Source organism: Onychostoma macrolepis, chromosome 23 (assembly GCF_012432095.1).
Source record: "Onychostoma macrolepis isolate SWU-2019 chromosome 23, ASM1243209v1, whole genome shotgun sequence".
Classification (NCBI taxonomy): domain Eukaryota; kingdom Metazoa; phylum Chordata; class Actinopteri; order Cypriniformes; family Cyprinidae; genus Onychostoma; species Onychostoma macrolepis.
Genome location: NC_081177.1, coordinates 10,780,065 through 10,790,186, shown reverse-complemented (window position 1 = coordinate 10,790,186; position 10,122 = coordinate 10,780,065). Strand labels below are relative to the sequence as shown.

Sequence of the window (10,122 nt, the reverse complement as noted above, 5' to 3'; positions counted from 1 at the left end):
CCTGACAGAGCATGAGAGGTGAAGAGGTGAGGTGAAGAATGGCAGATAATTGCCAAATGCTGATGAGCAAAGCTTGTCACGTCAAACAAAAAAGCCTTGAGACTGTAAAGGTGCTTCAGCTAAATATTTAGTTTAGGGTATGAATACTTATGCAATGTACCTATTGCAGTTTTTTTTTATTTTTAATACATTTACAAAGTTGTGACAATTCTGTTTTTGCTTTGTCAATATGGTGTACGGAGTGTAGATTGATGTGGAAAAAAATCTATCTATCTATCATCTGTCTGCAGTTTATAGGTCTTCATTTTGAATGAACTTCATAATACCACATAAGCCGGGAATATGTGGCTCTTCCCCTCTCATCTGTCATTGTCAAATTGACAATGGAGCAGATTAAGTTACAGGACACAATGATGAGCTAAATGTATTTACCACAGGGCTTCCTCTTTCCTCTCACCGTCTGTGCAAGGTGCCCACAAGAGCTGTGTGAATTATTTACTAAAATATAAACACGAATACTCCAAGTAAGCTGTTTATGCAGACATGTAATTCAGCGAAGAGAGTTTTAATGGCAAACTATGCAAATGATTACAAAATATAAGGTGCTGCGCTGGCCCACTCTCAGACAAACTCATTGTTTCTTGGGATATCCCTTTTCTATAATGACTCACTTCATGAGGCATACTGTAAGCCACTTTCGGGCCAATTTCATTGCCACCACCCAGGTATTATGTATTATATAGTTCAATTTAGAATGGTTCTGGGATATTACATAACATTTCTGCCGAGGGTCACTAATGTTGAGGATCCTTTTCAATTTAAGCCCTAAAATGCATCTGTTGGTCTGGAGTGCTGGAGGAAGGTGTCACACGAAGTCCCTGGCACTTACTCTGTCTGCTCAGTTGTACTTTCCTTGGTGGTACCATCGACTACATACCTTGGCAGGCACAGGATGTGTCAGAGCAAATTACAGTGGCCCAAAATTAGGCCATAGAATTTGGTGTTCTCTGCAGGGGAGGAGGGGATATGCGACACCCTGCAGGCCTTGTGGTGTATAGAGTGACTGTCAGCCGGCAGACTCAGTGTTTTAAAGCTACCGCACAAAATTATTTAGAAATACAACTTGGGGACAAAAAGGCCCTCTGTGCTCCAAGGTAGTCTGGCTTGAGGTATCATGTTAGTAACAGGATGGACCTGCAGGGGTACCGGTGACTCATAAACCCTATATGTTAGAACGAGACGCAGTCAGACGGTGAAGCTTCTGCGCCTATACAATGTCCTACAATGTTGTGATGAAATTAGCTGAATGAAATCTGATGAGATGATTTACATACCCTCCAATAAGCTACTGTGGGACAGACGGATCCCTTTAGACAAACTGCAAATTGGCTAGTAGTCTGTTCGTTTTCATCATTACAGCAATGAGGGTTTACAGGGAGTTGCTGTGATGTTCATAGTGCTTTTTTTATCTCTTTAGTACTAACAAACTGAATGTGTTTTAAATACATAACCACGTTTATTCAGCAGTAAATCCAATTTCTTTCATACATTTGAACTAATTGTATAATTGTCACACTTTTACTCCACTTCATAGTCAGGGGTATGTTGAAATCCCTTAATCTAAATATGAGCAGTAGTAATTTCACTGCTATTGTTAGCCTCATAAAGCAATATAATGACGTATGTGATAATCTGATTGAAAATGGCCAGATAGTAAAAAAGAAAGACAGATCTAAATATAGTTCAAGAATCACGTCAAACTGATGTGGCATCAAGTTCAGATCTGAATCATTCACATGACACAGATTAGCCAGCTAACTGTCCATATGGAGAATGTTCAAAACCACAACTTCCTTCTAGAAAGGGAAAGCTCATCGCAGTGCAGTAACCGGATGACATCATGATTACTCAGTTACAGCTGTTATGAAAGCAATGTTGAAACCCTGTAAAGAAACGAATCTATACTTGAGCTATACGATAACATGTATTATTATTTTTTTTTACTTAAGGTTCATTTTTGCCCACTCTTTGCAGTATAATGAAAGTGAATGAAGACTGGAGTTGTCAAAAAAAGTGACAAAAAAAAAAAAGAACCAAAAAATTGTCATAAATATTATCTTTATGACTGCGTTCTATTTTAAGCCCTCGGTTTCTTTGGCATGTTCATTATCCAGAATGTCTGATTCATAAATGACTCTTTGGAATTAGATATTGTAATCTAGTTCACAAAACAGGTCTGGATGATTTGTTGACAAATTGGATTTACTGACTCAATACTGTCACAGGAGTTAACACAACATACTCTTAAAAATAAAGGTTATGCACAGCGATGCCATAGAAGACCAATTTTTGGTTCCATAAAGAACTATTCAGTCAAAGGTTCTTTAAAGAACCATCTCTTTCTTGCCTTTTTATAATCTGAAGAACCTTCTTTCGTCACAAAGAACCTTTTGTGAAACCTTTTGTTAAAGGTTCTTTATGGAACCATTTAGACAAAAGGTTCTACTATGGCATAGTGAAGCACCTTTATTTTTAAGAGTGTATATTAATCAATTTTTAGCATAAAATCGTTTATATGGCTTCAGAAGATGCCTCATTTATAAAACGTGCATAAGCACAGATATGCTCAGATTCTAAGCGGTTGTACATGATTTCCTTGTGGCAGAGTTGAGTACTGCAGGTATTTGGAAATCTAAAGCAATCAGCTGCTTGGCATTCTCAAGTAAAGGATTTGGACATTGACTGGTGCTCGTTTTTATGCAGATGACATCAATTAGGGACCATTTACAGGGCAGAGATCTGACACCATTCAGCTGCACACAGTTTGTGATATATAGATGACTCATCTGGATTAGAGTCATATGCATGTTTTTTTGTGTGTGCAAATTTTCATTTCTCAGAAACATGTGTACGCATGTAGGATGTTTTTACCCAACATTTTATAAATGAGGATACAAGCTACAAGCCACGTTCTGGAATGGTGAGCAAATAATGACAGAAACCACCCTTTAACCATGTTTTTTTTTTTTTTTAAATGAAAGAAAATCCATGCAGATCTTGCTATATCCCTTTTATTGATAAACGAAATGATGTAAATAAATGTTTCATAGCACCCAAGATGATTTTGGTTCAAATGTATTTTATTTAGAGAGCTGCACAAAATCAATGAAAGATAAGCAATACCTCTCATTTTATGTAAAAAAAATTCAGAATGCCCGATTTTGATTTTGTCATTATGAGAAAAGTTGCAGTCTGCAGAAGCTCTAGTCATACCTATACATCTTTAAAATACATACATACAAATATAATTACTCTGTTTGACTGGTACACTAAACTAAGGCAGGCGTCTGTAATAATACTCAAAGTATTTGCATGTAAGAGGCTGTACGTGGTACATGTACAGTAGCTGCACTGGATCTCCCATGACTTTTCAATCTTTTATATAAACTACTGACTCTTAAAATACACTAACATTTCTAGTGTCACTGGATCTGAAACATTAGACAAGTGTACCACAGTCCTGCAATGCACTCACATCAGTCCTGTACTCAAACATAGTAAATCTCTGTTTTCATTGTAAGCACGTTTTGGAGCATATTTATGGGAAACAGTTATTTGGCACTTGAGCGTATTTAAGGCTTTGTATGATAATTTAGACATCCAAGTAAATGCTGTTTGTACTCCCTGTTTTGGTCCATGGCATTTCTAACTTGAAGTTGGAAGATGTTTTACTGGATTCTTAGATTCTGTCTATTGAAATATGCTGTCTGAACATAGCTGTAATACTGACAGGACTTCTTTCATCCAGAAGTCACATGTAGAGCTTTTGAGCTACTTGTTTTGAATCAATGACCTGAAATGCTACTGACTGAAGCCAACATTTCAGCTAAAATATACCAAGATTTGAAACTCCACGTCTTTTTTGAGCAGGTTTAGGCAACATCAGTCCTGGAGTGCCGATGTCCTGCACAGTTTAGCTCCAACCCAGAAAAAAACCTCCCCTGCCTGTTGCCCTAGTAATTCTGAAGACCTTGATTAGCTTGTTCAGGTATGTTTGATTAGGGTTGGAGCTAAACTGTACAGGACAGCGGCACTCCAGGACCGACATTTGCCTACCCCTGGTTTAGAGTTACCAACACGTTCAACCAAATGCATGGTTCTCGTTATGTCTCTTAGTGAGTTCAATGTTGAAGACTGTGTGATCTGTGTGATAGAATGTAATCGTTCTCTGATTGCATTCCAAGAAAGCAGAGAACAGTAAGCGATAAAGTCCTTTGACTTGTCAAACCCTCAAGTGCTCCATTTCAAACATCTCATATCCATCTCTTTCATCTGTTTAAGTCACTCCGATTGTCCATTTATAAAGCCATTCTATATTCAGAACGGCAATGTGTCCATGAAGATTTTATCCACAATAGGTGGAGGTGGGACCAAGTCTTCCAGTTTAAGATAGAAGATTCGCTGGAGGCCCTGGGTGCACAGTGTTCTGAGCTCCGGAAGTTTGCCCAGGAGTCGGGACAGGTAGTTGGGCCGGGTGGCCTCAGGGGTACTTGTGGAGACGTGGTCTCTGAGACACGTGATCAGGCGGTTTTGGAGGTCTTCGATCCGTTTGGGTTCTTTCAAACCATGTCGATCTGTTGGTCACAAGTGAAGGTTAGAGATCTGTTTGGGATAAAACATCAAATTTCTGTAGGCTGTGTAGAACAAAGTCATTTACCTGTGATTATGACCAGTGTGGCAAGACAGGAGAAAGACGATACGTCCAAGTTCAAGCGGTGTAAACTCTGAGAAAACTCCATAATGGAGTCAATCCAGTCACCAAAGCTTCGTACGCACTGCGTCCGGTGTAGAACCACACCGTTGCAGAAAATAAGTTTGTCTGTCTCAGGGTTTGACCTAAATGTAAAGAGATAAATAGATGCTTAGTTACCACAAATAGTAGTAGTTTATAATGCTAAATTCAGTGTCGTATGAACTGACATGTACCTGTAAGCTAGCCGAAGTATGAAGAGCTCAACAAATGCTGACTCCAGAAGAAGGTCTTGGTCCTCCTTACAGAAGGCACTGAATCCAGGGATGTTTCCAGCCCACTTCCTGATCACATCCATTGACCCTGTTAGCAGGTCATAAAACTGCTGTATGTCGCTGGCATCCTCCTTCTCAGACAATCTGGATACTGATTCCTGATACTAAACAATGACCAAAAATACAAAATATTAATTGACAATACTATTCAAACAGCACAATAGCTTTACATTTTGCTGTCAGATTGTTGTGAAGTGTGTTCTGTCCTCACCTTTGAATAGTCCAGATTTCCACTGGCAGGGCTTGTGTCGATATGGGCAGTGACGAGAGAGGCGATGATGTTTACAGGCGAAGACACTGACAGTGAGTCCTGAGCAACTTTTGGCTTGGATGGCAGACGACCTCTTCTACCTTTCAGGCTGTCTGTTCTCACAACTACACAGAGGCACAATATGTACATTTATTAAAACTGCTTTGAGGGTATGTGGGTATTTTTCAAATTCTTTATGTATTTTGAATTAATAGATATTATGTTCTTTTTTTATTTATTAATATAATATTTTTAATTCTCACCTTCTTTCACCATCCCCACAGCTAGGCACTTTTGGAAGCGGCAGAATTGGCACCGGTTTCGCCGCCTCTTGTCCACTGGGCAGTCTTTGTTGGCGAGGCAAACATATTTGGCGTTTTTCTGTACTGTGCGCTACAAAATCCAAAAGGAAAGCTAGTCAGTGAAAAAAGCCTGATTCCCAAATCCAAAATTCTGAGGTGAGTTGGCATGACATGATTCAAAAGTATAATAATAATTTATCAGCAAGACAAGTACAGCACGCTCACGCTCTCTCACCTTGAAAAAGCCTTTGCATCCTTCACAAGTGCGCACCCCATAATGCTGACAGGAAGCGTTGTCTCCACACACTGCACAGCGCCCTTCGTTTCCTGTGGGGCTCCTTACTTTAGGAGACAGGTGTCCGTCCATCAGTCCTGAGCCATCCCGACTGCCTTGCTCCAGGCTGAAGGGAAGTGGAGAACCGTGTTGCTGGGACTGGGAAAAGGGATCCTGATCTGGGAGATGTGGCTGCAGCTGTCCCAAAGGAGAAAGCTCGTCATGTCCGAACGTGAAGAAAGAGGTGGCCTGATTCAGAGGCTTCTCTGAACCCCAGCAGCCCTCATCGGGGGAGCAGGGACCGAAGGTGCTGTCCCAGGCAGACATGGGCTGGAATCCCGGGGTAGAGGGTGACGGCGCAGATGCTGGACTTCCAAAGCAGTTTGACCCACCTGAAGAGGACAACGTCTCATCTAGGTAGCTAAAAGCGAATGTGCCTGGGTAACAGCCGTACACCTGGAGGTCGTCCAGCTTGAACGAGTCCTGCCCGGAGGTGCCACCTGGACAGGAAGAAGCAGCGCCTGTGGCGATCTGGCATGAGTAGGTATCAAACTCCCCAACGTAGCCTCCGACCAGAGAGGTGATGCTGGGCAGGGAGGGTGTGGAGAGCTGGTCCCGCTGGTCAGTCACATCCATGGCCAACCTGGAGGTGAAGTCAGGATTCAAAAACTCTGAGCTGAAGAGGGAGCTCTCATAGGTCTGGACTCCATGTTGACTTTGAACACAGGTCATTTCTGTAGAACAGAACCACAACATCTACTTTTCAATATTGTAGATATTGCTGCTGAAACGTCAAACGCCTCAAGAGTTGAATAACGCATCCTAACCTATACCTAGATAGACTTACTCGACAGCCAGCGAGTCTGTATAGACACAGTTCTCTGAAGTGCCTTTGAGATTTCTGAGAAAACTTAGAGAGCCGTCTGGCTGGAAAGGGCAGCCATGCTTATTGTGTTACCACATTAAGGACGTTAGACGAACATGACACGTGGGTTGCCTCACTAAGAGGGCGTGTATATTTGTGAGTGTGAGTGGGCGGTGTATGTATATGGAACTTTTTTATGATAGACTCAAATTTCCCCTGCAAACTCAGACATTGTGTTCCATAAGGTAGGTGATAAGATAAATTAAGAAAAAAAACAACAACAAAAAAAAAAACTACAGGCAGTGAAAAAGTGCTTGCATTCAATCATACTACATTCTAACCACATGGATTCAATCTTTAGACCGGCAATGGAAATATTTAGAAAACGTGTCACTATCAACATGTTTTAAAAGAGTAATTCTGAAGAAAGTACTTTAATGAGCTTGGTAAATGCATAAGATAATTATGGCTCAGCAGTTTGACAGATATTGATGACCTTGCACCCAGAGCAAGGTGAGAACATGTCACCTGATGGTCATCTGACCCCTAAACATTTCATTGCCTCAATATGTTGACTAATACACAAGTCAGTGCATTAGCATTAGTAAAAAATGTCTAGGTGGTGTAACTGTCTGACAACTGTAAAAATAAATAAAAAAGTTTCGTTTAGCATAATATTTTATAATTATTTGTTTAAAAATAGTCAATGAAACAATTTTGTTTTAGAATAGTATTCATATTGTGAAAAACCAGTCAGTGTGGCATAACCAACATGCAGGAAGCCAAGTCATTTTGTTTACAAAATAATAATAATAAAAGTAAACAAATAAGCAGACAGAACCCCCTTCAGACCCTGAGTGTCAAGGTCATTACTGTAATTATTTTTTTTCACATCGTTTGTGTGTGTACACTAAAGGCTACACCACTTGACATTTTTAGGGTAGCCTAAATCAAAATGTGTAGTAAATTAACGTTTTTTATATGGATACGATGATATCGTTTCTAAGAACTTGTTTAAAATAAACATTTTCCTTTCTCGTTTTGAATCATTATTTGTCTTTTACCTATGGGAACCGTTTAATATATTTATGAATCATACAAAAAGCCTAAGTACAGTCAGGTTTAAAAGGAGAGCGTATGCAGATAAGTAGCTGGCTGTTGCTCGAGCACCTGTTGCAGCGAGACGCGTGCGCGTGCAGAAGCGCACCACTCACTTTAACATACACACACCCTCTCAGTCTATTCTTTCATTTCGTATCTTCTGACATTCAAGTCTTTTTACATTTTAAATTCCAGAAACCAACTCATTCTGTGCATTCAACTCAATCTAGATACGCGCTAGGCTGTTTGTTTCTGAATACCTCGCGCGCTCCACGTAGCAAAGAATACCGAATAGTAAAGAATACATAAAATTAGCAACATCTCAAAATTAGACCTCAACAGCACAAATGCTTCCATTTATAAACACGCACACCTACTTTGAATAACTGCGAACTCATCTGCTGTTCGTATGCTATTTGAAAGAAGCATAAAACAGAAAGAAAAGAGTGTTCGCTGACTTCCAAATTGTAAAAGCAAAAACATTTACGTACCTGAAAATGTGTTGTGGTGAGGGACCTATAAGTGTCCGTATTCCAAGTGATGGATAACCATGTATAAACGTCCCCGGCCACGACAAGACTGTTTTCTCAAATTTCTGTGAGCGAGCAGATATATAGCGACTACTTTATTGTGCCGTTACGTCAAAGGTGCATCCTCTCGAGGCGTTCCACTGGCAAATATGGCCATGCAGGGGCGGAGATCCTCGGCAAATCTTTCCGGCTGCCGACCAATCAGAGCGCTCGCAGTCAAAAGACATGACGCACACACGGGATTCCATTGACGCAAACAATCCGCACGTTTATTGTTCTAATTATAGCAGCGTACTGCTGTGCAACTGGTTGAATTTAGATAAAAATAGTGAGGAGAAGACACAAATAACTAACAGATAAGCAGAGAAGAGCATCAGAAAGAGTAAAAAGAAACACACAGCTTTTTAAAAACATTTTAAACAAGATTCATTAAGTTGATTAAATTAAATAAAAAGTATTTTGGCTCATTTTAGGTAGCCTATATACATGTATTTATTTTGTTAGAAATTTTATATATATATATATATATATATATATATATATATATATATATCACATAGGGCAAATGCATTATATGTTTTGATTAGATTTTTTTTTTCTAATTTCCTTAAATTCTCAGTTATTATTGCTACCGCATGAGACAGTTTCCTCCTAAAGAAAACCACAAAGAGCCCACGAGGAGAGGGAAGGGCTACACCTGCACAGCCTGAACGTGTCAAAACATGAAAGTGTTCGAAGAAAAAATGAAAACGGAAGTCTGCGCTGTCTGAGTACTACAATACAGGGTGTGCGAGGGATCGACAGTGCCAGTAAATGCCACGTTTCTTGTGCCATGCGGTGATTCTCATGCTTTTCCTTTTAACTGGGAATGAAAATCAAGCATAACTTCATGTCCAACTACTACTTCGGAGAGTAAGATTTAAAATGAATAAATATTTTTGTGAACCTATTTTTCAAAGCACATGTTAAAATTGCGCTGTTTATCACAAAAAGTATGTAGTGAAATATTAACAATTGGAAATAAGGAAATATTGAAAAATACAACTATTCTGAATATTTGAAGAGTCTATGGTGGTTATGGCCCTGTCTGCCATATCTACAGACGTGTTCATCTATAAGGTCAAAAATCTGACCTTATGTGTGTCATACCACCATTTAACTTTAACTTCCACAATTAATTCACATGACAAAAGATATTTAAAGAAAAAAGCTTTATTGATGTCCGTCATCTTAGGTTGATATTGTGACCATTAGTAACTCCTCACAAATGTAAAAACATCCTGTCTCTGCATGTAGTTGGCTAGGTGTAAATATTCATACTAGTAAACAATTGTACTCAAGTTGGCTACCTTTTAGCTGCAATAAATCAACAGCCAACCATGAATTTCTGAAGGTGAGATGCTTGTGCTGCTATTTTAAAGAGCATGTCCTGATCCAGATATGCTTGCTGAGTGGGCTACTACGTGATGATAGAAGCAGTCTATATCAGTTGTTTCTCACAGGACTTTCACACTTGAGACAGACAGTTTCCTCTGCCACATCGGCAAGTATAATGTTTCAGTAAAACACACTGAACGAGTGTATTGCTGAATAGGTTGATTCAAGTGCTGGCAGCCAAGTAACATGAAATGCAGGCCGCTGACACAGTATCCAGTTTAGGTATTTAAAACAAGGACATCAGGTCTTCAAAAGAATTCCGAGTAGGCCAGCATGTG

At 39.6% G+C, this 10,122-nt stretch overlaps 1 protein-coding gene across 2 annotated transcripts; it reads right to left on the bottom strand.

Annotated features, from left to right (window-relative positions):
• Positions 1-3,122: 3,122 nt before the first annotated feature.
• nr4a1 (nuclear receptor subfamily 4, group A, member 1) lies at positions 3,123-8,526 on the bottom strand. 2 transcript variants are annotated; one of them, XM_058764487.1, is made up of 7 exons: positions 8,369-8,526; positions 5,873-6,645; positions 5,599-5,728; positions 5,297-5,460; positions 4,987-5,189; positions 4,718-4,896; positions 3,123-4,634 (listed from the first exon to the last, which is right to left on the bottom strand). In XM_058764487.1, exons 2-7 carry the CDS (start codon positions 6,641-6,643, stop codon positions 4,378-4,380), a joined length of 1,704 nt encoding a protein of 567 aa, XP_058620470.1. In that variant the 5' UTR covers positions 6,644-6,645; positions 8,369-8,526; the 3' UTR covers positions 3,123-4,377. The 2 variants fall into 2 exon arrangements, with proteins under 2 accessions (XP_058620470.1, XP_058620469.1); XM_058764486.1 differs by lacking the exon at positions 8,369-8,526 and having other exon boundaries at positions 5,873-8,346.
• Between the last annotated feature and the right edge of the window lie 1,596 nt (positions 8,527-10,122).

Coding starts and splice junctions, on each gene's coding strand:
- nr4a1 (XM_058764486.1), bottom strand. CDS start 6,667: ATGTTGTGGTTCTGTTCTACAGAAATGACCTGTGTTCAAAGTCAACAT. Junction 5,729..5,872: donor GATGCAAAGGCTTTTTCAAG/GTGAGAGAGCGT, acceptor TGGATTTTGTAG/CGCACAGTACAGAAAAACGC. Junction 5,461..5,598: donor TGTGGGGATGGTGAAAGAAG/GTGAGAATTAAA, acceptor GCCTCTGTGTAG/TTGTGAGAACAGACAGCCTG.